The following is a 27,937-nucleotide window of genomic DNA, read 5'->3' as shown; positions in this document are numbered from 1 at the left end:
CTGTCATGGCAACCATGGCAGCAGGCCCACAAAAGAGAACACAAAAGCAGGATTCTTAAAATCTTTATTCAGCCAATTCTCTCAGGCCTCAGGCCCTGATGATGACTGTCACTCCCATCCCTTTTCCCACAGGAGGCATTCATTTGAGGCCACAAAACACTACATACATTCACACGCTTCATCAAAAATATCTGAGAGACAGACCCTGGCTTTGCCTGGCAAACAAGGAATGGGGCTGGCAGAGTGCCCACATTCATAGACCCTGGGCTGACCCAGGGATATCCTCTTTGGAGGAGGCACTGAGGCACTGTTGCTGTACTGTATACCAGCACTCCCTGACCTCAGGGTGTATGAAGAGTCAGAAGGCACTAGAAGGAAACCTAGACTCTACCTTGATGCCTGCCTTATTCTGAGCACCCACCCATGGCTCTGATAGGGTTATCCAGAAACTCTATTCAAGACCCAAAACACAACCTTCCCCAAGGTTGAGGGTCCTCAACCCTGCAAACTGATCCTGTTCTGTTTGTAGGGTCTCCAAGATTATCACATCTGAGACATGAATTAAGGAGATTCTTTCTGCTCCACCCCTGCTGCAAGCCTGGAGCAGCTCCCCAGGGAAGTCCAGGCCCACCGTGACCCAGTACACGAAAGGCAAAGAGATGCAAAGCCATACTCTGCTTCACCCACTGGTGGATGCAGAGGGCCAGCTTCTTCGCTGTTCTCTGGGCTCATTCCCCCAGTGGGGGAGGGCTTCCATGCACACTCATTCCTCAGGCTCCATGGGCCCTGTCACACTCACACGGCACGCTCTTGGCACTGCCTACTCTCCTCCTGCCACCCAGAGGTAGGAGAGGTCACCCCAGGGGGCAGGCATGCAGGGCCTCTTGGATCTTCTGGCGGCAATGGGAGTACTTCTGCAGGATCTGGCGGAGGTGTTCTTCTTCCTCTCGCTGCAGGATGCGTAGGAAGTTGTGTAGTTCAGGCATGCTGAAAGCATCCCACTGCAAGGGAGCAGAGGGGAGGTATATAGACTGCAGTATATATGGCCAAACTGGAAGACCATCCCCAGAGAAGACCAACATATCATGGTCACACAAGCCAGGATTGGGTTTTCTAATATTTGGCTCATGCCTCAATAGTCTATGCTAGGACTCCTGACAGCAGTCTGTATAGAAGATGGATCCTACAAAATAGTCATCTCACTGAGAGGCAACCAAATAGAATGTTCCCCAGTTTCCTGTGGACAGGTTGTACTCACACTCTGAGTCTAATACTACTCCATAGACCCAATACCTTGTAGTCAGACAGCTTCTAAAAAGTCAATTTTTTAATTTTGTTTTTTAATTAACAGGTCTAGGAATCAAATGCAGAGCCTAATGCATGCTAAGCAAATGCTTTTCACTGGGCTATAAATCCAGTGCTGGAGATAGAATCCTGGGCCTTGTGCATACTAAGAATATGTTGTATCACTAAGCTATACCCTCAACCATTAAGTAAAAAGTCTTAATGCTTGAAGGAGAGTATCCATGCTGTCCTAGGCCCATATATGTAGTTCTGATCTGGTCTGGGCTCACCATACTGTCAGATGGACTCCTGAACCTGCAGAGGAGAAAACAAAGCACCAAGAAAATTCTTCCTGGTTTCTTGGGATAGGCCTAGGCCTTGTAGAGCTTTTTTTCCAGCCTGATTCTTCCTCTAAGCCTTATTGTAGCTCTAGCCCATCAGTCTTGTCCAATGACAACCAAGAAGATAAGGAAGACTGTGTACTCACATTCACCTCCCCAGAGTCATTCTCCTTTAGGATGAAGCTCAGGGTCTTCTCACTAGGTCCTGCAAGGAGTCGTAGACGCAGGGGCTGCTCATCATCTGACAGTTTCCGCAAGTACACTTAAAGCGAGGCAAGGGGAAAGGGATATATGATTATAGACAGGCCTAGCAGCCTTAGCACCTGCATGCAATGGATATATGCATATATACCTTCACAAAGGGTAGGATCGGGTAGGAAGCCTACCTTGGCCATGACGCTCAGCCCGTTCAAAGAGTGCAAACTTGCGAGGATCATCCACCACCAAGAACTTGCGCAGCAGGGCTTCAATAACCTCATGTGCCCGTGTGCGTGACAGCACATGCAGGTGTTTGACAGCATCCTTGGGTAGGTAAAAGGAAGTCCGACGCCTCACAGCTGTACCCCGACCTGGGCCCTTCCGGGCATCCTGTAAGGAGGTCGGTTTCTTGTTGGAGGGCACTGAGACAGGGCGGACCAGCTTCAGCTGAACCTTGATGAAGCCTGTGTAGGAGCCATCCTTGTTCTGAAAAGAAAGAAAAACCAACCATGACAATAAGTTCCAAGTAAGACAGAACAGTCTAAGGTTCTGTCTGTGCACTTGGGGCTAGGCTGGGTATGCATAAATTGTTGCTTGGGCCCACCCAAGAATACCTTGTCTATGATTCTTTGGGCATCAGGCACATAGCTGGGTAACTGCCCTTGTCCAGACTCCCTTCCTCTGTCTGAGTAGTCAACTCACCAGGCTCATGAAGAGGTTGCTGTTGATCTGCCCATTGTACTCCTTGATCTTCTGCTCAATCTCAGCCTGAGAAAGATTAGGTATCTTCCATTCCACAGGATCATCCTAAAAGAAGACCAGCATGGAAACAGGCCCTTGAGGAACCCAGGGCTTCTATGAAAAATGGCCTCTGCAGCAGCTCTTAAAAACTAACTGCTTCCAGGAGCAGTGGCACATGCCTGTAATGCCAGCAATTTGGGAGGCTGAGGCAGGAGGATCACAAGTTCAAATTTAGCAACTCATCAAGACTTTGTCTCTAAATAAAATACAAAAACAAACCTGACTACCTTTGGCCCAGTCACTAAACCCATGTACTCTGAACCCATTTGGTTCTGCATGTTATGGGTGTAGATGGCAAAAGTAGAATCTTTGGCTTTTCTTCACTGCCTGCCTAGGGTAATTTCAGCACTGCATATGGCCCTAAGAAGATCAAAGAATCAGGGTCAACTGAAGGTATATGGCCAGGAGCCAGAAAACCTGGTGAGACTCTGTGAAGGGACTCTAATTTAAAGTAAAACTACACTCTGGGGCTTAAAGTGTATCTCTGTAACAGAGTTCTTGCCTAGCATAGGCAAGGCCTTGGGTTTGATCCCCAGAACCTCCTCACAAAAAGATAAAATATAACAAACCCATGTTCCAACTGCACAGCCCAACTCTAGGGTCTTGGCACCCTAGAGTTGGCTTGGAGTCAGAGTTTGTCCTAGAGAAAGTAGTCCATTTTTTCACTCTGTCCTACCATGAGGCCACAACCCATTGCAAAGTAGGAGGTGTGGGACTGATGCACATCCCTACTCTAGTCCACCAGTGGATAGGAGGGGAAGAGTGATGTCTACAATGACAACACTCCTTGGAGAGATTCTTGGGACCACCCCTCCATGTCTCAGACATAGTGAGGAAATCACTGTGACAGGTCATTTAGCATTGACCCAAGGTACACAAAAGGCAGCTTCAGGCTGGGCTACTGGAGCTGAACGGGCAACTTCCTGGTAGAGCCTGTTCTACAACTGTCAAGCAGGTGGGCTTCTGTACTGTCCTCTGCTGTCTGGAAATTTAGTTAAAAAATTTTACCTCCACCACTTAGTTCCCTTTTCCCCTGGGAAATGGATTCTTGCCAGAAGGGTGGAGGATGGGCCAGGGCAACCAGGACTCTGAAATGACTTTCTACCAAACTCATTTGGCCCCACTGCATCAGCCTTATTTCTTATTGATGTCAGATAGGCCTTAATTGGAATGGGAGTGTCACAACTATATCTGAGATCATCACTGACCAATGTCTTGTCTCAAAGGAATTCTTACCAGGTCTTCCATAGAATTATGCCCAGGACAACCAGAGTTCTCCCTAACTGCTGAGTCCAGGACAACCAGGGTTCTCCCGACTGCTGCCTTGGAGCCTTCTAACTTGCTTAAACCACTGATTGGGATGAATGGGGAAGCAGATGAGGGAGTATGGTGGGAGTCCATGACTGCTAGCGGTATGTCTTTATCCAGAACCTGCTGCCAGTCAGCATCCTGAGGACTGAGGACTAAGGCTTCATAGGAAACGGGTTTTGGGTTGGAAGCCAAAGCTCATTTTCCTTCCAAATTTCCAAAGGTCTTTTGGATGGGGAAGAGCACTGAGGAATAAAAACTCTAGGAGAAATGATGCTGGAAAGAGTGGGCAACTCTGTCAGGCTAGTAAGAACTAACAGTGTGGCCCTGGTAAATGGGGAACCTGGCAGATAAAATGAGGGCTGGAGGCTGGGAAAGTGGTGGATATGCTTGTTCAGGCCCAAAGTTGGGATAGAAAAGAGTGCTTCAACAGGAAGGAGTAATGGTTATGGTATGGAAGTGGTGCTGGGAGCAGGGGGAACACTGAGCAGACTCAAGTGCTGAGGCAAGAACAGTGGTCTGTTTATAGAAAAGAAAGGGCACAGGATGGTGTTAATTTATTCCCCTTCTTTGTGACAGTTCTGGGCTCCAGCCTGGATATGAGAAAATTTACACCTCCTCCTCCCCTTCCTGGATTATGCTGGAGCCCTGGACTGGGACATTGACCTCAGTCCCAGTCCCTTTCCTTCTCCCCCAGTATCTTCATTGATAAAGCAAGAGACTTGGACTAGATGCACTGTACTATTCTAGAGTAAGAAGTTTCTTTGTTTCTTTTTCTGTTTCCAAAGCTTTCTGGTAGAAGAAGACTCCCAATAGTGTCCCAGAGGGATGTGCAGCAGGATCACAGAGTTTTTCTTCTTTTGCACTATAGCAACCCACCCTCTATTCTATCACTATTCCTAGTGACTGATGATTTTATTTTACATAGTCCTTGAGACTTCACAGTCTCCTTTTCTTCTTCCTTTTTTTTTTTTTGGGGGGGGGGTGGTGGTGGGTATTGAGGCTTGAACCCAGGGGCACCTTACCACTGAGCTGCATCCCCAGCCCTTTTATATTTTCTTTTTTTTTTTTTTTCAGAATAGAAATTAGAAGTTTATTAAAGGACAGCAGAAAAGACTTCTCCTGGAGGAAGAAGGGGACCCAAGAGGTGGAATCCGCGGAAGGGCTGTTCTTTCCCCTTTTTATAGTTCTTTCAGTGATGGAATGTAGGTTGGAGGCCTACAGGTGGGCTTAATTATCACCTTTTGGGATGGGCTATCTCCAAGTCTGTTGGGGCTGTTTTCCTGGGCTCCATTATTATATTTTCTTTTGAGATGGGGTGTTGCTAAGTTTTGTAGGGCCTTGCTAAATTGTTGAGGATGGCCTGGAACTTGTGATCCTCCTGCTTCAGCTCCCCAATTGCTGAGATTACAGGTGTGCCCCCCACCCTTTTGCTTCTCCTTTTCAATTGACTAGCGTCTTGTGTTTTTTACCCATCTTTCCATATTGGAAGGTAGCTTAGGCGGAGGGACATGGAGACAATCTTAGGGGTCCACACTCAAATCTTTTACTCAAGCTGTGGGCTGAGATTTGAAGTACTAAGCACCACCCTTTCTGAAAGGAATTTAGTTAAATTTCATCCAAAGCATTATCCATAACTCCATTTTCTTGGTTCAAATAAGGAATTCTGAGCCATTGCTGCCAAGTACACTACATGGTGCCCATCTCTCTTTGCTGATGCCCTGGCCTGCATGCTCTTCTGAGGTCTTCTGGCCAAAGAACAGTTATGTGAAGTTGGTGGTTACACCCATGACAGCTCACAGAAGTCTCCGATAATGAAGACACCTGGGACTCTGAAAGTCCCAGCTGCCCCTGTACACACTTTACAATCTTCAATTAGGAATCCAATCTCTATTCACCCCTTTCCGGGCACTTTACAATCTAGCCTTCCCTCTCTCTTGTGGATAAAGTGCTTCTGAATCCTTATAGTTCAAAACAAGGCTTCTGGTCCTCCCAAATCCCCTTTCCAAAGATTCACCCTCCAGAATGGACTGGAATCCCCTAAAGTCCAGCAGCTGGTGACAGACCAGGGCCAGTAATGGCTGGGGACTCAGCTTACTCCATCCAGTAGTGCATGTACAGGGGCCGAACTCCTTTGGCTTCTCCCTTCCTAAACTTCTCCTTTCCCGGAGAGTACTCCTCCTCCACTTCCTCTTTCAGTTCCTCTAGGGAGGCAGTGGGAGTGCCCAAACACAAAATCAAGAGGTTTGTTCGGGCTGCGAAGTTGGCTTTAGTCATAGATGAATAACGCCCGTCTCTGGTCTACCCCAAGCTACAGAGCTGCTTCCCCTGGTTCAACCGGTCTATGATAGAGCAAGAAGGCCGAGGCACCCAGTACCGACGCTTTGGAACCGGGGTTTTACACTGGGCTGAAAAATCAGACGCATGGTTCCGCGGGCCAGCCCCAGCCCAGACCCGCATAGAGCCACGCGAACCGGAGGGTGGGGCTGCCCACCAACTCTCCACGCGGCAACTTACCGGGCAGGGGCGGGATTCCAGCGACCGCCCCTTGCCCGCCGCCGGCGACCCCTGTCTCCCACCTGGTCCCGGCGCGGCCTGCGGACCAGAGAGGTGCGCGCCGTGAAGTACTGCTCGAGCTCCGAGTCCGAGTCCTCTTGGCTGCAGTAGCCACTGCTTGTCGTGCTGCTCCAGGTCATCTCGAAAGAAGGCGTTTCTGCCTCACCCATCGCCGCGCCCGCTTGGTCCCCTAGTTCTACGAGTCGGTAGCCTCCAACCACCGCCCGGGCGCGTGTGCGTTTGTATCAGTGTGCGCTTGCGCTGGAGTCAGCGCAACGCCGCAACCGTTAAGACTGAAACGTAGACAGCCAGGATCTAGCTCTTGTCTCATTGGGGGAGGAACTCTGGGGGGCGGGGACAGACGAGCTGAGCCTCCAGGAATGACCTCATTGCCCAAGCAGCTTAACCCACCTCCAGGCCCCACCTCCCAGGGGGAATATGTTGCAGCGTGTGCGCATGTGCAGGGACGCCGCCTCAGGACTGGAAGTGGTTGTGGAAGTGCGCATGCGCCTGGTTCGGAACTGCCTCAGTGGCATCCTTGGGCGGTCCGCCAAACCTAAGCGTAAAATTAGCAGTTCTGCTGCCGGAAAACCGGCTATTAGAACTATTACTGAGCCCAGTGCCTTTGCTGTCCGCGAACGTCTGCGCTGGGGCCTGCCAGTCCGCGCGTCTCCCCTACCCATACCCTGGAAGACTCGGGGCCTTCTCTCACCACGTTAGTGTCACGTTCTAGCGCGGGGTCCCAGCCCAGGTCCCGGGGTCCGCAGCAGTCCAAGCAGACGAGAGCGCGGCAGCGGTAATGGCAGGTGAACTTGCAGTCTGCAAAGAGGGCTGGCGTGAGGTGAGGAGCTCCAGCTCCGGAAAATGTCCTGGGGACTGAAGGGGAATCCCCAGGATAATAGCCGTTGCCCACCATTGCCCACCGGACTCGGCATGACCAGACTTATCTCATGCCCGGTTACTGCCCTCTATTATGCAGACTCTAGTGTTGGTCCCCGGCGTGTCTGGAAACTGACTGGAAGGCCTCAGGTGGTTAGGGATTTAAGCCTGCTCAACAGTTTTCAGTCTCTAGCGCCTAGCACAGAACTTCCTTGGTCCATTTACTTGAAGGAGAAAACAAAAACTTTTAACCTACGATCTTCTCTGATTATCATTTTCCCCCTCAGACCAAAACACTGGTTTACATTCACGTAAATGTTCATCCTCACTCTTCCATCCACTCTAGTCAGGCTTGCTTGCCCAAGCTTGCTTGCTCCAGGAAATTGCTCTGAGCACGGTCCTCAGCGGTCCATTCTCCATTCTATACTCCTCAGCATCATTTAATACTAGCTCCCCTTTACTTCCAGAGACCACATTCCAGGTTTTCCTCCTGCTTCTCTGCAGCTCCTGCTCACCTTCTTTGCTGGTCTGTCTCTCCTTCCAGATCTAATGGGATGTCCAGGGCTTAGTTTAATCACTCCCCTCCTCTATCTACACTCGCCTGATTGATTCCTCCTTGTCCCTACCTCTTGCTGGAGACCCAAACTGTCCTGTTTCTCATTTTCATGGCCACTTTATTTTACTGGGAGAACATTGCAAGGTCCCAGCCCTTATTCCTTCTTTGTAGCCTGTCTGTGTTTTTTCACCTGAGTTTGTGACATGTTCCTGTACTGGATGAGAAGGTCTGCATATATACACAGGTCTAAGGCATCATTCCTAAGTTCCTATGTGGGTCAGTGTACCGAATCTCAGTTTAGGCTGCACATTAGAATAACACCACACCCACCCCATCCCAGCGCCCCTAAGGAGAGTTTTTTAAAAAAATTATGGATACCTAGGGCCCACTTCCAACAACTGACTCAAAGGTCTGAGATAGAATTCAGGCATAAGGAGACAAGAGGGCTGTAAAAGTGCTCCCCGTGATTCTAGCTGTTCTGAACAGCTAGAACTTCTACTTGCTGGTGATTCCTTGGAGGGCAGAAGGACCATGTTTTAGTTCCATGTTTTAGTACCTAGTTCATTGTTAACAAGATAGTTACTTGCTAAATACTGATTCACTGGGACCAAGATAGGTGTTTGTTAAATAAAGACTCAACAAACTTCCTGTTTTCAGGGTTCCACCCAAGGTCCTAACTTTTTCTAGGCCCCTTTCCATAGGTGGGTAACTTCCCTTCACCTCAGGAATTCTAGAGAGAGAGTGAGTGAATTATTGTGAAGAGGCAGACCTGGGACTATGGGCTAAGAGAACCACCAGTAGGCACAACAGCTTTCTTAGGGGTCAAGACACTTAAAAGACAAACTTGAAATCAGCACCTTATTATTTAATGTACTGCCTCTGCCCAACTGTGCCCCAGCCATGGATGGAGTGCAACTAGGGATAAACCATCTTCCTGCACTCTTTTCTGCGATGGAGCAAGGTAAGGTACCTGGTCCCAGGGGTGGTCCCTACAGACTCCCTTCACCATGACTTGACCCGCAGCTATGGCACTGCCCCTTGGCCGCCCGTTTGGCTCTCGCTGGCGTGCGGAGCCGCTACTCACACGCGCACTGGAGGCCCTTGCGCACGACGCCCCAGATGAAATCGCCGCAGAGGTCGCACCACGTGTGCGTGGCGGGCCCTGCGGGCTGGAAGCGGTGGCCACGGCCCAGGACCTGTGCTGGGTTGCGCGCAGTGCCGGGCGAGATGCGCAGCGCATTGGCACGCTCCAGGCGGGTGCGGCCTGGGCTGATGCGCCCAGAGGATGCGAGCTCTTGCAGCTCAATGAGCTCTGGCTTCGCCGACATAGCCCAGTAGGACCCAGGTTTCAGTCGGCTCTGGGCGCTAGCTAGCACGGGGCGGGCGGGGCCGCAGGGCGGGCCTCGACTTCGGCACCGCCCCCAGGATCTAGGCAGGGCCAAGGGAAAGAGCGGGGAGAGCGGCCAAATAGAAACCTGTTAGAGCTGACAGTGTTGGCCTGCAGGCGGAGCTGGATGGAGGGACTTTCTCGAAGAACCCTTTCCCTCCCTTTCCTTTTATCCTCCATTTCCGAACGCCCAGACGACGACCGAAAAGTGCCACACGGAGACAGGAATGTTTCTGGGGGTTAACTTTACTGTGCTAGAGGAAGAGGGTCCCCACATCCGGCCCTCTCCCACGGCCCCACCCCCACCCCACTCCACCCAGGCCGCCTGCCCCAGTTTTCTGAGACTGCATCCTCGCCCTCCGCCTATCTGCCGGGTGGGGCAGGAAGTGGGGAGCCTTCATCTGTGGGATGTGAGGGTAGCTCAGCAGCTCTACTTGACCCAGCTGTGCTCACCACCAGAGAGATTGGGGTCCAGCAGAGGGGCAGAGGCCAGACAGAGATCCTGAGGTTCAGGGATGCATTCGGGGTGGGTTGTATTGGACGGCCCTCAGCGGCTGCAGCCCTCACTTAGCTTTGCCACCCTGGGCTGCCAGGACACAAGCCTTCCCATGCTTCTCCCAGTGCTTGACTTGGCACTCCCTGCAGGCAGGTGGGCCAGGTGAGGATGGCAGTGCTGGGGTGGGGATCTGGGAGTGGGGTTTAGGGGACTAAGGTCATCCTAGGATACCCTCACCTGCAGCAATACCACTCATTCTGGCATCTCGAGCAGCGCTTGGAAGCCTCTGCATTGCAGTAGGCACAGCGGGGCCTCTCTGGAGCCACTGCTTCTAGCACATCCAGCCTGTAGGTCTCAGCCCACCTAGTGGAGCAGTCAGGCGGCCCTCACTGGGTTTGACAGGTTGGAACACAGAAGCACCCTTGCTCAGTCCATGCCTCCTGATTTCCATCCACCCCCTTTGCCAGCTCAGATGTACTTACCTTCGCGCCTGTAGCCTAAGGTCCTGCTCAGAGGGGCTGAACACATGCCGAAGCTGATGCTTGGCAATTGCCTGCCATTTGCCTCTATTTTCTTGCTCTAGCCGCTCCCAGATTTCTGGGATCTAGGGGAGAGTAATAGAAGGGACAGGAAGAAGCTGGCAAAGTGGACAGTGGTCCGGAGTGATTAACTTTCCAGATGCCTACCTGTTCCAATACCAGTTCCTTTTTAGGGGCCTGGGTTTCGACCAAGGCCAGGTGGGCCAGGAAACTTTGCAGGTCTGCCAGGTTGGGCAACTGGTCAAGTAGTGTGTCTGTCAGAAAGGCCCGAAGCTGCAAGAATATCCAGGGAAAGCCAGTGTGAAATGGGTGCTGGCCAAAGGAGCAGGGAAAGTGGACTAAGGGTACCTGTGGGGCTTATGTCCCACCAGGTCACCTGAAGCTCAAAATATGAAAGGTGGACTAGGGTGGAAGAAGATGGGCAAAGATGACCAGCAGGGATTCAATAGGGGTGGGATGAAGTGGAGCAGTGCTGGGCTGTGGGGACTAGTCGAGGGGAACTCCCCACCTTGAGTAGCTGTCCCTTAGCAAAGCTTGTGAGGCAGTAGCGGGCCCGGGCCTCAGGGCTTAGCAACAGGTTGTACAGGGCGATCCACACTTGCCCATCCAACTTGCTCAGCTTTTGCTGCTCTGGGGGGGTTACTGTCTGCCAATGACCACCCTCGAATCTTTGTAGCTTGCCTGGGGAGAAGACCCAGCACACTGGGTGTAGCCATTACATTCTCTTTGATCAAGCCAGCTGTGTGTACTGTGGAACTTCCCACAGGCTGGGCAAGAATCTGGGTCACAGGACTTGCCCAGGTTGTGGTTTTGCTGGCCCCAGAGCAGGATGAATGCTCAATAGTGGACTCATGAGCCTTGCCTGCTGCAAAGCCAAGGTCTCATCCCATTTTGGGTGAAGCATTCTGGTAAACTCTATGAGCTGGGGGTGGGGTAGGGTTTGAACTGCAGGTTTCCAACTTTAATCAATATTGAAGGATGTTCTAGTAGCAGTGGGCTGGGGCTTAGGTAGGTGTGGGGGGAAGATCTTACTTCCTTCCCGCCGGCTCCAGGGACTGTGCTCCAGTAGTTCCACCAGGAGGCAGGGTAGGTTGTGGGTGCTGAGCATGCGGCTCAGGATGCTCAGTGAAAGGCTAGGGGTAGGGGTGGCAGGCAGGGAGGTGAGCAGAGGCTATAGGCACAGTATTCTGTCCCTCTACTGTAGGCCCCAGACTTGGGAGGACTGCCCACCTGTCCACACAATCTGTGATGTAGCGCAACACTGAGAGAGCCTTCAGTGAGATCTCAAATTCCATTAGTTCTGCCTGCTTCTGCAGCTCCTGGGGGCACACAATGATCAAGCTAGACCACCCCCTGCTGCACAGGCCTTGGGAAACCCACATCTAGGCTTTGCCAACCCCAAGAAACCTCAGTCCACCTGCATAGGGGTACCATCCTGGGGTCCTTCTTCCTCATGGGGGCCACCACGGCCAGTTCGGGCCACCAGCAGTGTCAGTTTGCGATGGCAATAATCCACCAGGTCCAAAATGGTGTCTTCTGCTGACTCACAAACCTCCTGAGGGAAAGGAGGAGAGGAAACTTTCTGTCTCTGATGTCCTCCCCACATGGACACAATCAAATAGGCCCTGCCCAGAGCAGTGGCCCTTGGGCAGGAATAGTGCCTCACCTTGTGGAAGAACACAGTCTCTAGGAGGTTGATAATGGAGGCTTCATGGTGTACCTATCAAAAAAAGGGGAGGACAGGGCCTAGGCTGCAAGACAGGCATAGGGACTACCCAGGCATTCTGTCTTCCCTGGGCCATGGCTCTCTGCTCTGAAAGGGTGGGATGAGGTGTGCGCCAGGGACCCAACTCACCACCATGTATATGGGGAAAGTGTTCTGGGGCTTGAAGTCCTCCACTTTGCATAGCACAGGGAATACCTTCTGCTTCCACATCTCCACTGCAATTAGCTCTTCCACCAGTGTCGGGATCTTTGAAAGGACAGGAATGAGGTGGACCTTCTTTGCCTGGCAACCCTCCCATCCCTGGCTCTGTTAGCTCATCTCTCAAACTTCCCCAGGTCCCTAGACTCCCAGGCCCTACAAATACCCTTCCTGACTTTTCTCCTGCATCTTTGACCTTTATTTCCAGATGTTCCAACATCTATGGGGACACTCCCCTGCTACCTGTGACTGGACCTTGCTCTGTCCCAACTGCCTTGCCTCCCTGCACCTGCACTCTTATCCCCTCCTCCCTATCTCTTTTGGGCTAGCCCTCCTGCTCATGCCCTCCCTTCTTGTCCTTGTCCTCTGACCCTCCAAGGCTCTTCTATGCCTAAGTCTCATTCTTACTCAAGGCCCTTTATGGTGCCCTATTTCTTCCCCATCCCCTAGTAGTGTGCTCTGCCTTTTTCTTGTGGAGAAATCTTTTGTCAACTGATATCTCAGGTCATCTCCCTGTTTTCTAACTCCCCAACCCTCATGTTGGAAAGGCTGTTTCCTTTCAAGTCAAGGCACCACTCCTACTTCAGGGGGAGTCCTCCTCTGGTCTTATTGGCTGTTCAGGGTGACTTTAACACTTGGGTCTCCCCCCTACAGCCTAAGCTGTTCTAGTGTCCATGACTTTCCCCCTAATCAATCCATGTCCTTGCATGTCCTAACACAGGTCTGGCATGCCTGAGTCTTGTCTAATTGTGGTACAAAAGGAAATGTAACACATTCCTCTTTCCCCTTCAAGGAGAACAGGTATACCAGGCCAGAGGGAAGAGCAGGCATCCATGTGTTCCCGAGGGGTGTAGTGGGTGTTGTGGGAGGGAAGGTAGGAATACTGTCTGTGACCTTGGGGTACCTTCCCATGGGTGACTAGCAGCTCCTGGATGGGCTCGCCTTGGCTGACAGTAGCATCAAGGATGGCTTGCATGTTCAGCTTCTCCAGGTTCTCATGCTGCTGGTTCCACCTGTTACAGAGGGTATGTATGTGAATTTGGGCACATATGTGTGCATCAGAGTGCAGCTACATCCTATTGAAGCCAAATCTGATCCTGAGGATCCAGAAGGGGCTTAGGAGCCATATACTCCTATCTTGAAGAGTTTGCCTCTCCATCTGGGGGCCCCTTCACATTGAGCAACCCCTTCCCCAATGTCAGTCCCAAGCTCCCCCCATTCAAGGACCTGGTAACTCTGTCTGACCCAGCTGCCTCACCCTTCAGAGCCCATCTCGCGCAGGGGGAAACTGCGCAGACCCCGCACCAGTACGTCAGCTTCCCCGGGCAGCAGCAATTCCAGGTCCATGTTGGGGCCAGGGTCTGGCTGACTTCGGGTAGCAGTTGGGGCGGAGGAGATGATACACTTTAGGAGGACAGACTTCAGCGGGACTGGACTCTGGGACTGGACAGTTGCCGGTCGGTTGGAGCGCGTGCGTCCTCGCCGCCATGGAAACAGCTTGGCGTCCGCGCAGTGAAGCCTGGGTCCACCTATGCCGGTGGCTCCTGCAGTCTGGAACCACCCCCCGCTTGCCACGCCCACTCCGCTGCCACGCCTACTCCTACTGCGACTGTCATAAAGTTTTCTTCCTCACAACCTGGTGCGCCCGCGAAGTCTCTCCTGAACTCCACCAACTCTTTCCCTAATTGTCAAGTCAACCAGTGACCCCGCCAGCTCCTCCTGCAGCTGGACTGTCTTGATCCTCTCAGATGTTCCTCTTCATGGCTTCCTCCTTATTTCTTGTACCCAGCATCACCAGTCGGATCTACTCCCTAAGTATTGCCCAGGACCCACAACGTCGTTCCATTCTACTTCAGACTGCTATTACTTTAATTGGGGTAGCTGCATCAGCCTTTTCACTAGATCAACTTCCACTCTGGACCCTTCCCAGCAGCCAGGATTTTTAAAGGTGTACGTCTGACATTACTCCTTTGCAGGAGGGCGGTTCTGCGATTATCTCTGGCCCTCAAAATACTGGATTAGGGGCTGGGTTTTAGCTCAGTGGTAGTGTGCTTGCCTAGCATGTGTGAAGCACTTGGTTCAATCCTCAGCACCACATAAATATAAATAAAGGTATTGTGTCCATCTACCATTAAAAGTGTATATATTTTAAAAATACTGCCGGTGCGGTCTCAGACACATGTAATTCCAGGGGCTCGGGAGACTGAGGCAGGAGGATCACAAGTTCAAAGCCAGCCTCAGCAAAAGTGAGGGGCTAAAAGCAACTCAGTAAGACCCTGTCTCTAAATAATATACAAAATAGGGCTGGGGATGTGGCTCAGTGGCCGACAGCCCGAGTTCAATCCTCAGTAACCACCCCAGCCGCCCCCAAAAAATACTGGGTCAGACGTGGCTTCCCAGAGTTTTGCAGGCTCTACTTCTTGCCTTTCTCCTACCTCAGGATTTAGACTTGGGGGGGGGGCAGAGTGCTGTGAGGGTACTGGGGATTGAACCCAGGCCTAGCGCATGAAAGTTCTACCACTGAGCTGCATTTCCCATTCCCTTTCTATTTTAGAGACAGGATCTTGCTAAATGTTCAGGCTGGCCTCAAACTCACAATCCTCCTGCCTTGGCCTCTTGAGTAGCTGGGAGTAGAGGCATGTGTCATCATGCCTGGAAGTCTTTGGCTTGTATTTTTGGCTCTCTTTGGTCTCTCATGATCCAGTCCCATGGGCTTGCCTTGGGTTCCTCATACATGCTTCAGGGTTTTGCATTTGTTTCTTCTATTGGAATACTTTCCCTAGTTCACTTCACCTAGGTCTGTTTTGCTTATCTAATCCAGAGCAATCCCTGCTTCCCTTGGAACTCAAACTGTTCATCACCTCTGTTTCTTGCTGTTTCAGTTTACAACAGCATGTTCACTTGGCCATTGCTGGCCATTCCCACCAGATGGCGCTCCAGAGCGCCCGGACCTTGACTGGCTCATTTAAGGCTAGGTTGTCCACAGTGGAGGCAGCACTCAGTAAAAGGTTGAGGCAGCTGGGGTGCCTATAATACCTGTAATCCTAGCTACTCCACAGACTGAGGAAGGATGGTTAAAAGTTCAAGGCCAGCTTGGGCAACTTAGAGAGATTCTGATTGAAAATAAAAGGCTGGGGATGTGATAAGAGTGCCCTTGAGTTCAATCCCCATACTGCAAAAATAAATAAATGAATAAAGGCAGGTTGAAGTCAATGATTTTATTTACAGAACTAAGAGTCAACCTACAGAGGATATGAACTAGCCTACTTGTCTAGTCCCCATGTGGGTTTAGCAGGAGGGAGTAGACACAGCAATATAATCATTCAGGAAAGCTTCACTTCCAGCAGATGATGATGTTGGGGTCATTCTCCAGACGCTCATCCAGCTCATGGTAACTCATGCCTGGGTGGAGTGGGGGAGGTGAGGTCAGTGATCTTGGCCTACCCACAGTGCCCTGACCCCACCCTGTCTGCCCCACTGCATGCCTCCACCTGTCTTGCAGCAGATCTCATCATAGCTGTGACAGCCTGTGTAAAGCCGGGCAGGGTGGCTTCGCTCCTCTCGAGACACCCGCACAGGATATTTCTGCAGTCGTCGGATGAGATTCTTCATTAGCCCAAACTGGATCAGTTTCCTGGGGTGAGGATTGGGGAAGAAGTATGATGCTCTGGTCAGTCTTCCTTATAGCCAGACCAACTCTTTCCTGCAGCCTTCTGTTCAATTATATCTCAGTGCCAGACTGCCCTGCAAGCTCATCATCCCCAGGAATCCTCCCTGGATTAGCAGTGCCACGATTCTTCTCACTGGGAATACCCTGCTTCTTCTGACCCAGCGTTCCTCCAGAGAGACAAAGAGGGTCCACCTTCCCTCAGGCAACCCCCTCATTTCCCAAGGAATGGCCCCCTGACCGTTCATCAACATGCTGTAGCTGCTGGGGATGGCGGCCGATGAGGTCTCGTACAGTAGTACCAGGGCTCAGGCTGCAGTACAGTTGGAACACATCCCGGAGACTGGCTCTTTTGTGCCCTGTGGGTGCCAGGATCAACTTACCAAGTGACCCTCCCCTTCCCAAGATATCTCCCCAGAGCCCACTACTACCTTGCTTGGTCACGTAGGATAGACATGCCTCCTGTAGTGACTTGTCATCTACAAGATCCTGGACCTTGGGTGTTGGACAGTACACGTTGGAGTACTAGAGAATAGCAGAAGGCACAGGGACCTGAGTGAGGGGCCGGGAGGCTGGGCCAGACATTGCTGAACCATATCCCTAATTCACCTACCTGGAGAATGGACACCAGTGTCACAACACCATAGTACCTAAGAGAGAGAGCTGAGCTCAGCTTCTGAAGACTAGACCTTTCCAGCTCCATACTCAGGGACCTAGGTTCTTCCCTGGCTGGTGACCTTATGCTAGGCATGACTACTGCCCTACTCACAGTAGGTTCTGTATGGCAATGCGCACCAGGTTGAGCTCCACATCTGCCTCAGCAGAGATCTTCTGGACATGGCGGAAACCATCAATGTATGGCAGGATCTGGCAGAGCAGGGCAAGGTCAGTGGGATTAGAATGAGGCCAGTGCTGTGGCCAGGTCAAGGTGATGCTACTCAGGGACAACTGGCACACCTGTTGGGTGGTGAGGTCCCACTGTGAGTTAAAGAAATCCTCCTTGTCCTTGGTAAAGACAGGTACATCATACTCTTGGGCCACAGGAGGGTCTGGCCGCTGTTCAATCACCTTCAAGTGGATGGTGTTGGATTCATCTGCAGGGGACCCCACCCATATTCTCAGTGCCATCTCTCTTGAGAGGCCCTCAATTACCATCCAGCCTTTCCAGTATCCCTTGAGGCAGCCAGGTGGCTCTGGGGAGGGTCATTCTTCCCCTTTTATGGAGTGAGAAACTGAGGTCCAAAGGGGAAGGAATACACACAAGGAGCAGAGCTGGATAGCTCTGCTGGCTGCCCCCCATGCCCAGCCCCATCATGTAGTGTACCCAGGACATCACCTTGGCCTCTGGCTATTTCCTGGCCACCAGTTTATTCAAAAGTCTTGTCCTTTTCCCCCCAAAGGCTGTGCTCACCTTTTGCCACTTTCCCATCCCTCCCCTTCTGTTGTTCTTGCAGAGGCTGGGCCATACCAATGGGTAGAGTGCACCGGCCAGAGGCGTTCAGCTCCTCCAGTAAGATGGTCATTATGGGCACCAACTTCTGCTTGCTCTCCTCTGTGGACACGAAACTGCTCTCTAGCTGGACAGAGCATAGACAGCATAGTGGGTATACCCCAGGGCACCTGACTAACTGGATGCCCTGCCTGGGTCCTGAGCTAGCTGTCAGGATCAAGGAGACTTTGGAGACATAGGAACACTTTTCCCAACTTTGCCTGCCCATACACCCAAGCCTATCATGTTGCAGACCTCCAATGTGGTCAGGTAGCCAGCCAGCTTTTTAACAATGGGCTCCAGGGCACAGGTCTTGGCCTGGGCATCACACACGAACCCCAGGTTGAAGAGGAGAGCATTGCGGCTATACTTCTTATGCTCAATGCACACAGGGCAGCCGATCAGCTTCTTTTCCATGGCTGTGCTGGATGAATGGAACAGAGTCAGGCCTCCCCAAGTCTGTTCCCTCCTCATGGGACCCGTTCATCCCACACCCAGCCGGGGCCTCACACAGTGATGAGCTTGTTTTGTAGCTCTGGCTTGGTGATGATGTACACTTGGACGGTGTCAAACAGCTCCCTGGAGATGAAGTCTTCAGGGACCTGGGGAAGGAAATGGCAAGAGGCCCCTGACTAGACATTGGGACTGGGTGGAGTGCACAGGGTGCATTCATAGGTGTACCCCCCATTACCACCTTCAGGTATAAGTACTTTTCTCTAACATTTTCCTCTCTCTCATTCACCCAGGCCTAACACTCCTTGGTGTTTTCAAACACATACTGTGTTCTCTCACAGGCTTCTTGGCTTTTGCATTTGTTGCTCCCTATACTTGGAACACTTTCCTCCATCATCTAATTTGCTATGCATCATTTAAATTTCAATCCAGGAATTCTCTCAGACCACTCACCCCCACCTTCCATGGGACCTGACACCTCCCCTTAACCTTACAACTGGATTTCCCCAAAGCACGGCTCATGTGACATAGTATGTTTCCTTCATCACAACAGGAGCCGGGGGACCTGGGTCTGTTATCCTTTCTATTCATGGTTATCAGGGAATGGATAGAGATACCCGCGTGCAGCAAGGGGATTCAGTGCTATGTCAGTCGGCTGAGCTCCCGAGAGTGTCCCTCTCCCCGCCTAGTCTCGCGAGCCCCGGCAGCACCTGATAGGTGATCTTTGGTCCCAGCGTGGGGTGGAACTCGCTGAAGAATATGCATTCGATGCGGCAGCTGCTGCCCATGGCGCTAGCGAGTCCTGGGTCCGTAGCTCCTTGTCGTTCCCGCGGAGACACCCCTATTCTTGGGAACACTGGTCAGAAAACAGCCCTGAGGCCTGGGCCACTGTGTCACGCAGTCGTGCGCGCGCGCGCGCGCGCACACACACACACACACACATTCGAGAAGCCGTCTGCTCAGTAGAGTCTGCGTTGCGAGATTCAGAGGCGGGGCTTGGGGGGGCTCTTCCCAGGAAGTCCCGGGTGGGTAGATGTCGCACCCGGAAGTGAAGCGGCTCTGCGACGGAGCGGCGGCGTGCGCGGTAGGGTCCTTGTTATCCAGCATTTTTTTTGGAGGAAACCACCACGTCTGATCCGCGCTGCAAGTGGGGTAGGCAGATTCCTAGCATGAAGGGACAGCGTGCTAGCGGCACTTGGTGGGGAGCACTGCACGAAGGGATTCAGGCTGTAAGTGGGACGCATCTGGGAACTACAATTCCCGCAGTGCTTCACGCGCTCCCACCTGGCGTTCCCACCAGCGACAGGGTGATGCATGCTGGAATTTGTAGTCTTATATGGCCTTGCGTATCCTACCTGAAAAGTGGGCTAGAGATCAATACCAATTTAGATGCACGTAGACGCTAACAGGTAGGTCCTGACGGGGCTGCCAGTCCTCTCCTGGCCAGTTGTGACTATTTCCGGTACTGGTCTTGGTCTGTGTTTTCCTACCATAACTTCTTGGAAGAGGGTGGCATTCTTGCCCTGCAACTCTTCTTCCAGCGAGAGGTGTGGAACTGTCCTACTGGGGCACCCGACCCTTGCCAATGCTACTTTGTTTTCAGGCTACAGCTACCGGCCTAACTGACCATGGCCCTTTCTGTGGAGACCGAGTCGCACATCTACCGAGCTCTGCGCACTGCTTCTGGGGCTGCAGCCCACCTTGTGGCCCTGGGCTTTACCATCTTTGTGGCTGTGCTCGCCAGGCCTGGTTCCAGTAAGTAGAATTCATAGTTGACTTCTGGGAAAGGAAAGGCAACTTTTCCTGGGGGAGCAAGGGCAGTAGGAAGCCTTGGGCCTAACTCTTGGGAACAGGGCTGGCTGGCTGAGGAGTATTTTGTGTAGAAGGGATGATACTCTGGATGAAACATGGGTGTGGGGGCTCTGACAGCTTGGCCAAGCCCCATAGAGCCCATGGTTATCCTTTTCTTGTCTTGGTGCACCTCTTGGGAGATGCTGGGGGAAGGAGAGAGGGGAGTGGCAAGCATGCATGGCCTGTGGTCTAGGAAGAGAGAACAGGTGTGGAGTCAGCTTGTTGCAGCTAGCGGGGTGCAGCTCACATTTTGGCAGCACCTTCTTAGGTGATGGGCTGCCCTTATTCCTCAACCTGTAGGAATTGGTATTGCTGGTTTCTTCTTGCCTCAGCCCCATGAGGCCTCCTCTTCTCATTCCAGGCCTGTTTTCCTGGCACCCTGTGCTTATGTCTCTGGCTGTAAGTAGTGGGTATGGGCAGCTCTCATGGGTGGGAGCATGGGTATGGGTGGTGACCCTGATAGCCTTTGACTCCTTGTGGACATTTAGTGTCTATCTGGAGGAATTGCATGCTTCAACTCTTGTCCGGATATGTTCCTGACTTGAATCATAGTATTTGAGACCCAGTATAGCTGGGTGTGGTGGTGTATACCTGTAATCCTAGCTACTGGGGAGGCTGAGACAAGAGGATTGCAAGTTCAAGGCCAATCTTGGCAATTTAGTGAAACCCTATCTCAAAACAAAAAAATAAATTAAAAGTGCTTGACATAGTTCTCCAGGGTTCAATCCCCAGTACCACATATACATCAAAAACAAACAAACAAAAAACCTAGGATAAATGGGAAAGTTTAAACACAAATGAGACTTCTCCCATCTCCAGGCAGGAAGCTGAGAAATTGCATTTGGATGACCCTTTTTACCTTAAGTTTGTGGTGATGTGCATCTTATTTTCCCTGAAACAGTGCACCCATGTGGTCAGCTCTTGCCAAGAAATTGTATCCATACATCCCCATGGGAGAGAAACAAAGGTTTTGAATCATTTATAAGTGCTACATCTCAGACCTTGTTTGCTAGGTAACAACAGAGATGACATTTCAGAATAGCATCTAGGAAGATGTGTGAAGAGGTATCTGTTACTGACTATTTAAGGAAGATGTTCTGCCCCACTAAATGGGTAGTTTTGCTGGGGAGAAAATTAAGAAGGGGAATCAGCTCAGGTGCACTGACAACTAAGAGGATCATCTAAAGCCCTCTTATTTATTTATTTTTTTTTCTTGTTGGGAAAGCACCCTCACTTGAGTTTCCTTCTCCGTCTCCTCAGTTCTCCTTCCTGATGACCGAGGCACTATTGGTGTTCTCTCCTGAGAGTTCGTTGCTGCGCTCCCTGTCACGGAAGGGCCGGGCACGCTGCCACTGGGTGCTGCAGCTGCTGGCTCTACTGTGTGCACTGCTTGGCCTTGGTCTTGTCATCCTCCACAAAGAGCAGCTTGGCAAAGCCCACTTGGCTACACGGCATGGACAGGCAGGACTGCTAGCCGTGCTATGGGCAGGGCTGCAGTGTTCAGGTGGGGTGGGGCTGCTTTACCCCAAGCTGCTGCCCCGATGGCCCCTGGCAAAGCTCAAGCTATACCATGCCACTTCTGGGCTGGTGGGCTACCTGCTGGGTAGTACCAGCCTCTTGTTGGGCATGTGCTCACTCTGGTTCACTGCCACTGTCACTGGTGGAGCCTGGTACCTGGCTGTGCTATGCCCTGTCCTCACCAGCTTGGTCATTATGAATCAGGTGAGCAATGCCTACCTATATCGCAAGAGGATCCAACCATGAACTCTTCCTAGCCAAGGGAAGCCTGGATTTGCCTCTCAGCATTCTGGGGCTGGGGACCTCCTGAACTCTTTTAGCTGATTGGGTCAGGGGATACTTCAGGCACTGGAGCAGTAGGAGACCCATATGTGACATTTTTGCTCTTCGTGCTAGAGTGCCTCCTCTGTCCTTCTCCTTTTGCTGCATCCCAGAGGAGCATATGGATCACGTGTCTGGATGAAGCTGGGATTGCAAGACTGCCTGCACAACAATGCAGCTTATAATTGTACTGGTTTAATTATTGGAGAGAAAAAAGTGAAATAAAAATGACTGAAAAGACTGATGGGAGGAGCAGCTTAGAGTTGGAGGTGGTTCTAACTAATGCTGTCAGCATTAAGAAGTAGGCAGCTTAGCAAGGTGGGGGCCCTCTCTGAATGGTAGAAGTTCTCCTAGCACACAAGTCCCTAGGATATGGCTGCTGAGCCTCCCATGTTGTGAATGGTACAGCTATGTACCTTACCCATCTCCCAGCTTCTGATTCCCGGAACATCCACACTATGGGGGCTAGATACAGACTGACAGGATGGGAGCTGGGAATGGGCTATCTCCATAGGTGTCAAGAGCAGAATATTCTGTCTTTGTGGTGAGTCATGGGCAAGAACAAGTCATGATGGAGAGAACCTCAACTGTCAGATCCTCTGGGTAGGAGCAGAGGGCCTCCTGAATGGGGACTAGAGAGAGGAAAAAGAATAAGGCTCTGAGGCAATGGCTCTGGGAAGGCCACTTGGCAGTAGGCATATAGTGGTGGAAGGAAGGTATACTGGGGCAGTGGGCTTTTTATCCAGCTGGAGTTGCCATGGAGAGCCCTTGGATTCAGAGTAAAGACTATCTAAGTTGAGCACGTGAGGCTGTACAAGGTAGCTTGACAAAGTGCAGGAGTCATACCTCAAAGAACTGCTTTATTGATACTGTGAGGCTGGGCTTGGTTGCCCACTCAAGTGGTCCTGTAGAAAATACCTGGGAGCTGTGGCTGTTCTGGCTCAGAAGCAGTCACGGCCACAGCAGAGGGAAACAAGAAATCCTGACACGAACACAGTCTTCCTGGGGGTGGGCAGGGATGAACAGCCTTGTGCTGGCTCCTGCACTGACTGGGCCCCCAGAACATTTTTGGCAAATGCAAATCCTTGCCTTGACAGGGCTCTTGGCAACCAGTTTCAGATGTGAGGGCCAGCCCAGGAGCTGTGGCACCAGCATTCCTGTAGTCACTTGGGGCTGAGGTATAGTCTCACCTCAGATGGAGTTCTGGATTGGCCGATGCCTCAGAGGTCCCATGCCCAGGATAGTGGTTATCTGGAGTCAGAACCAGGGTAGCAAGGGTCCTGGGTAGTGTTGGTGAGAGACAGCAAGTGGCCATGGAAGGCTCCAGCAGGCCTTCTTCCCTCTTAGAGCAGTCAGTGCCCTGGGGTAGCTGAGAGGCATCATTGAGGGCTTGGGAGAGGAGGGGCTACACTCAAGGTGGTCTGGAGTTACAGTTTGGGGGGAGCTGCCTCGAAGGTGATAAGGCTGGATTCAGGAGTAGCCCCCTTTCCTGGGGATGTGGGAGCCTTTTCTGAGAGCAGGGGGCTGTCCACTTTGGCCCCAGATTCTTCTTCATCATCATCCATGCTGGGCCAGGTGGACTGGTCCTCCACTCTCTTCAGCCGCTCATTGAGGGCCTTCAGAGCCAGTTGCCTGGGGCCAGAGGAGAGAGGACAGGTCACTCTGGGTTTCTCTTGGCACATATCCTGCACCCTTCCTCTGTAATCTGCCCTCTCTCCCTACCACATAGATTCCTCCCCCAGAATCCATTCTCCATGCAGCACCCAGAACTCCCCTGAGACTGAATTTCAGCCCATGCTGCCATCAGAATGAGGACCAGAAGGCTCTGCAGTCTTTCCTTCTAGCTCAGGGCACCTCCAGGATGAGAAGGCCAGTTGGATGTCTGCCAGACTGACCACCAGGCTGTCCATGGCCAGCCACCAGCAATAGTTCTGAATTTGATGCATGAGAGTGGGCAGATCTAACAATCCAGGGCAGATGGGTGGAATGGCAAGTCCCTGGAGATGGGTATCTGCTTGGGCACTTACATCACATCCAAGGATTAATTAATTCTCCCTTTCCTGGTTAGGGGTATGTGAAGCCTCCTGGCAAGGGTCTCTGTGAAAGACTGGAACTCAGTACCTCCCTTAGCTCAGCCCAGGAAGCAGAGTCAACTTGGATCAGTACACCCCTCTTAACTCTGATGTTTTCATTTCTAGAGAATCCCCCAAACCACTAAGACCTGTGTTAGAATAGGCTTTTAGCAGAGTCCTTGCAAGAGGTGAAGAAGAGAAAAGCCCATGTGGGTAGGGCACAGGCCACAGCCTATTTTCATGGGGCAGATCCTTGGAGGCACCACTTTGGGGGAGATGGGAAAGTCTACAAGAAGGTATTCACATGAGCCCTAGGACACCAGAGGGTAGAGTATCAATGCTGCCAGGCAACACGTCCAACAATGGCCACTGCCCACTCCTGATGCTTTAGCTTCTCTGTGCCACCAATGTGGGGACAGTCTGTGTAACCTATCAAGTTCCTGCAGAGAACCAAAACCTGCACTATGCCAAGGATAAGGAGAAGCAACAAGGACATGAGCACAGAAAACCCAGTATACTTCCCCCACGCCCTCCAACCTGGCACATGGCAAATTTGCACTGATGGGACAGTTCTTCAATGATACTGCCAAGGCTCCCTTCTCAGAGATGGCCTTGTCAGTTCTGTCTAAAGTCGGCCAAGGCCCAGAGATAGTGTCATGCTAGTCACTTCTTCATAACGGTCAAAGATGTCTCTTTGATGGGGGCTGGGGTTGTAGCTCAGGCAAGCATTTGCATGTGTGAGGCACTGGGTTCGATTCTCAGCACTGCATATAAATAAGTAAATAAATAAGTCTATCAGCAACTAAAAAGGAAAAAAAAAAAAGATGGGAAACCCTGCCTTCTACTTAGTAGCCCTTTGGGTCTGAGTGTGGCTCAGGAATAACTGGTTGGAGGAATAACCCCCACCTATACTACTTAAGGCTATGCTAAGAACTTACCTCTTGCCTTATCTTCACCCACTCTCTGGTCCATTTTCTTGGGCAGGTTTCTTTTTTTTTTCCTTGAGAAAGGGTCTCACTAAGTTGCTAAGGCTGGCCTTGAACTTGTGATCTTCCTACCTCAATCTCCTGAGTCATTGGGATTACAGGTATGTATCACCACACCTGGCTTGGGCAGGTTTTCTGAACATCCGGCCAACCCTAACCATCTAAGACCTCTCACTGAAGGAGAGGTCCCACCTGAATAGCTGAGGGCAGCTTAGTTCCTCCCAGGTCCAGCCCACCTGGCCTTGTCTCTTTCACTGGATAAGGTCAAGACACACCTCTAACTTATCACCCATAGAGACTAGACTGTAGGGCCTTGAATGAGGCCCTCATAGCATGATGTAAGTGCTTTCCCACACATATCAGCTTGGCCCACCAGCTGGAAACTCCTTCAAGGAAGGGGTGTGTTTTACACTCAAGTGTACTGCCCCAGTGGAGAGTAAGCTCAAGGATAAATAACTCTTCCACTGAATTCACAGAGCTTCCTGCCAGGAATCTATTTCATAAATGAGCAAAAGCAGGAACCTTTGACAAAAGCAAAAGGACAGCCCTGTTATCCGATTACCTTAAAAAAAAAAAAAAGAAAAGAAAAAAAAAAAACAACCCAAGAATAATGTTGTAAATGGAGCTGGGGATCTTATAGAAGCTGGGACCACTCTGGGGAGCCCACAGATCCAGGAGAGTTAAGAGCTGAATTAAAAACAGTCTCTCTTGTCCTGGCCAAAGTGCAGCCAGTGAATAATTCAGCCAGGATGCCTAATGCGGCAGATGGCTTAGTTTACAGATAATTCAAAGGTCTCCACTATCTGGTGTGGTACACAGGCCTCTAAGGTGGGTCATATAGCCAGTCCCCTGGGTTTGGTGACACCTCCCTGCTTGGAAGTTAAATTTGGTAAGACCCTAAGCTTCCCTCAGTAAGTGGCAGAGAAGCATGTATCTGAATTAAGACCCATGAAGAGGACATGGTTCAGTATTTGGAAATTGGGGTGACCAGACTATTTCTTAAGGGCCCCAGGACAGGGGAAAAAAGATCAACAGGTTGTCTCCGGCTCCCAAGTACCAGTGTCTAGGATTTAGAGATTCTGCAAGGCCAGGGTGATGCATACCTCCATTAGCCCCTCACACAGAACCAAAAGAAATGGTATTTCTTGAGACTGAAATGGCCTTAGTGGTGAGAAAAAGCACACACCGGAGCCCATACATCTACATGCTGAATTCTCAAGGCCAGACTGGGTTTCCTCTCTGAACCTGCCCCAACACCTGACTGTGGGTCTCTTATGCACAGCAAGCACCTCAACAGGTGGCATGTGACTTTGACCAGTACTCTCTTAGCTTGCCAAGATTTTGGAAGGTTTCACAGTACCTTCTCCGCTCTGCATCTTGAGGGTCTGTGCCTGGGAGGCTGATGGTGATGGAGGATGGGGCTCCCACATCATAGCGTTTCACTGTCTTCTGGCATATCTTTACTTTCACCAGGAGACCATGCACCAAGTTCGCCAGCAGTCCCACCACAGGCTGCAGGATCTCAGGGAAGAAGGTGGCAAAAGCAAAGTGGTCAGCCATGTCTCCTCGGCCTCGGCTATGGCGCTGGTAGAAGCGAAGATACACCCAACTGGAGAGAAGTCCAAAGCCATAGGAAGCCAGCGCTGGGCTCTGGAGCAGTGTGGCCAGCCGCAGCAGTAGCAGCAGTGCCAGCAGCAGCATTGGCACTACGCTGACGCGCACCTGGGGCACTCGCAGGACCACACAGTCCCCCATAGTTTGCTTGAGTGCCACCAAGACACCACCTAGGAAGCCCAGAGCGCCGTGGATACGGATTGTGAACAGGTAGACCAAGTTGAAGGAAGCCATATAGGTGAGGAGGTAGGCAAAGGCCCCCAGTAGCCCCACAGACACATTCACCACCAAGAAGAAGATGAGCAGCTCCAAGGCTCCCCAGAGGGGTTCCAGCAAACGCCCAGCCACCACCACTGTGGCCAGGCTAATGGCCACATCCCACACGTGCTGCTCCATGAGCCCATGGGTGGCCAGAGTCCAAATCCAGAAGTTGGGAGGAAAGAGGTAGCCTGGGGTGACTGCCAGGCAGCCCGTGTCTACTGCGAAGGAAAGCAGGTAGATGAAAAGTACCGCTGCACACAGGGCCTTCACCACCACGCTGGCGCTGGCCAGGATGGCCCCCAAGTGCTGGCGGGCACCAGGTAGGGCGCGTTGCATTTTCCTGGTATGCGTTGGCCTGAGGGGAAGGTGAAGAAGGTGGGCTAGGGGCCTCCCCGGGGCCTCGTTCTAGTCCGGCCCCGATGGGAGGCCCGGGCTCGGCCTAGTCACTGGCCTATGGCCCTGGTGAAGGCTCCGCTTCCGGTCGGGACGGGCTCCGGTCTCAAAGGGCTTTGTCGCCTGGCCAGAGTCTAGGCCCCTCGCCCCGGACCTTTAGGAAGGTCCTGGGCGGCTCTGGCACGCCTGCCTGCCTGCCCGGTAGGCCCAGCGCCAGGCTGGCTGGACTAGCCTTGCTCTTAGAACTGGGGCACCTCCATCCACTCCTGGGCTCTGGTCCGTGCAGGACGGGCACCTCGTTCCAGTTCCGAGTCAAGTCGGGTCAGCTCCAGCTGGGCCTCAGTCCTGAATTCTCCCCCTGCCTCCTCCCTTCTCAGGGGCCGACAAACACGGGTGCTGCGCTTGCGTGCCCCCGGCGGCAGCGGCGGCCGGATGCCTTCTGAGCTCCTGTCTTCCGGCTCTTTGGCATGCTGGGATACGGAGTCCTTGGCTACAGTCCTGGAGGAGCGGAACTAGGTTTCTGGGAAGAACTACAAGTCCCAGGAGACCGTGCGCCTAGCTGGTCCTGTCCGTGATCGAGAAGGGTGTTCTGGGAATTGTATAGCTGAGGGCTGTTTCCACCTGTTCTTGGAGCATAAAGGAGAGACCGTTGCCAACCTCGGGAAGCTGAGAGTTGGTGGTTCAGGAGGCTGCACGGCCTCAGGTCACACACTTGCTGAATTTTCCAGGGAGAGTGACTCCATTTATGATAATGTGCGTGTACATTAGTGTGGTCTTGTGAGCAGTCGTGTGGGTGAGGACGTTAGATGGTCCTGGTGTGTGTAATAGTGTGTGAAGCCCTGGAACGTTTAAGAATAGGACCTGACCGGAGTCCTTGCTCGGTCATTTGGCGACAGTGTGACATTGGCAAAATTCTTGAGTCTTTTAAAAAATCAGTTTCGTGTACCTTAAAATGGAGATGACAGAATCTTCCTACCCTAAGGAACAAAGGGGACAAAAGTGTAGAATGCCAGTCCACCTTGGATATTCAGATTGCCTTTGTT

General features: G+C 51.8%; 5 protein-coding genes across 12 annotated transcripts; 1 reads left to right on the top strand and 4 right to left on the bottom strand.

Moving 5' to 3' along the window:
• Positions 1-87: 87 nt before the first annotated feature.
• Rassf1 (Ras association domain family member 1) lies at positions 88-9,263 on the bottom strand. Of its 4 annotated transcripts, none has more exons than XM_076868457.2 (6): positions 9,008-9,263; positions 7,201-7,364; positions 2,526-2,630; positions 2,012-2,309; positions 1,772-1,887; positions 88-1,001 (listed from the first exon to the last, which is right to left on the bottom strand). In XM_076868457.2, the coding sequence occupies exons 1-6, from the start codon at positions 9,249-9,251 to the stop codon at positions 855-857; spliced, it is 1,074 nt and encodes a 357-aa protein (XP_076724572.1). In that variant the 5' UTR covers positions 9,252-9,263; the 3' UTR covers positions 88-854. The 4 variants fall into 4 exon arrangements, with proteins under 4 accessions (XP_076724572.1, XP_076724573.1, XP_076724574.1 ...); XM_076868458.2 differs by having other exon boundaries at positions 7,201-7,307; XM_076868459.2 differs by lacking the exons at positions 7,201-7,364; positions 9,008-9,263 and adding an exon at positions 6,512-7,008.
• A 610-nt stretch (positions 9,264-9,873) lies between these two features.
• On the bottom strand, positions 9,874-13,607 carry Zmynd10 (zinc finger MYND-type containing 10). Its single transcript, XM_076868509.2, has 12 exons — positions 13,528-13,607; positions 13,174-13,282; positions 12,201-12,317; positions 12,012-12,065; positions 11,763-11,900; positions 11,576-11,664; positions 11,378-11,478; positions 10,854-11,026; positions 10,493-10,618; positions 10,289-10,410; positions 10,044-10,169; positions 9,874-9,949 (listed from the first exon to the last, which is right to left on the bottom strand). The coding sequence occupies exons 1-12, from the start codon at positions 13,539-13,541 to the stop codon at positions 9,874-9,876; spliced, it is 1,245 nt and encodes a 414-aa protein (XP_076724624.1). The 5' UTR covers positions 13,542-13,607.
• A 1,865-nt stretch (positions 13,608-15,472) lies between these two features.
• On the bottom strand, positions 15,473-18,868 carry Nprl2 (NPR2 like, GATOR1 complex subunit). Of its 3 annotated transcripts, XM_076867672.2 has the most exons (11): positions 18,589-18,868; positions 17,936-18,027; positions 17,681-17,849; positions 17,405-17,513; positions 16,894-17,030; positions 16,706-16,803; positions 16,550-16,586; positions 16,368-16,461; positions 16,178-16,295; positions 15,761-15,903; positions 15,473-15,671 (listed from the first exon to the last, which is right to left on the bottom strand). In XM_076867672.2, the coding sequence occupies exons 1-11, from the start codon at positions 18,664-18,666 to the stop codon at positions 15,604-15,606; spliced, it is 1,143 nt and encodes a 380-aa protein (XP_076723787.1). In that variant the 5' UTR covers positions 18,667-18,868; the 3' UTR covers positions 15,473-15,603. The 3 variants fall into 3 exon arrangements, with proteins under 3 accessions (XP_076723787.1, XP_076723788.1, XP_076723789.1); XM_076867673.1 differs by lacking the exon at positions 18,589-18,868 and having other exon boundaries at positions 17,681-17,844; positions 17,936-18,016; XM_076867674.1 differs by lacking the exon at positions 18,589-18,868 and having other exon boundaries at positions 17,938-18,009.
• A 59-nt stretch (positions 18,869-18,927) lies between these two features.
• Cyb561d2 (cytochrome b561 family member D2) lies at positions 18,928-22,281 on the top strand. Of its 3 annotated transcripts, none has more exons than XM_076867994.2 (4): positions 18,928-19,030; positions 19,482-19,633; positions 20,091-20,128; positions 20,990-22,281. In XM_076867994.2, the coding sequence occupies exons 2-4, from the start codon at positions 19,507-19,509 to the stop codon at positions 21,491-21,493; spliced, it is 669 nt and encodes a 222-aa protein (XP_076724109.2). In that variant the 5' UTR covers positions 18,928-19,030; positions 19,482-19,506; the 3' UTR covers positions 21,494-22,281. The 3 variants fall into 3 exon arrangements, with proteins under 3 accessions (XP_076724109.2, XP_076724110.2, XP_076724111.1); XM_076867995.2 differs by lacking the exon at positions 18,928-19,030 and adding an exon at positions 19,228-19,287; XM_076867996.2 differs by lacking the exons at positions 18,928-19,030; positions 20,091-20,128 and having other exon boundaries at positions 19,556-19,633.
• Positions 22,282-22,415: 134 nt separating this feature from the next.
• Tmem115 (transmembrane protein 115) lies at positions 22,416-27,321 on the bottom strand. The gene is made up of 2 exons (XM_076867993.2): positions 25,987-27,321; positions 22,416-23,200 (listed from the first exon to the last, which is right to left on the bottom strand). Exons 1-2 carry the CDS (start codon positions 26,835-26,837, stop codon positions 22,996-22,998), a joined length of 1,056 nt encoding a protein of 351 aa, XP_076724108.2. The 5' UTR covers positions 26,838-27,321; the 3' UTR covers positions 22,416-22,995.
• Between the last annotated feature and the right edge of the window lie 616 nt (positions 27,322-27,937).

This window comes from Callospermophilus lateralis, chromosome 10 (genome assembly GCF_048772815.1).
Source record: "Callospermophilus lateralis isolate mCalLat2 chromosome 10, mCalLat2.hap1, whole genome shotgun sequence".
Classification (NCBI taxonomy): Eukaryota; Metazoa; Chordata; class Mammalia; order Rodentia; family Sciuridae; genus Callospermophilus; species Callospermophilus lateralis.
Note: the sequence above shows the minus strand (reverse complement) of the source record. Positions and strands in the feature narration are given on the sequence as shown.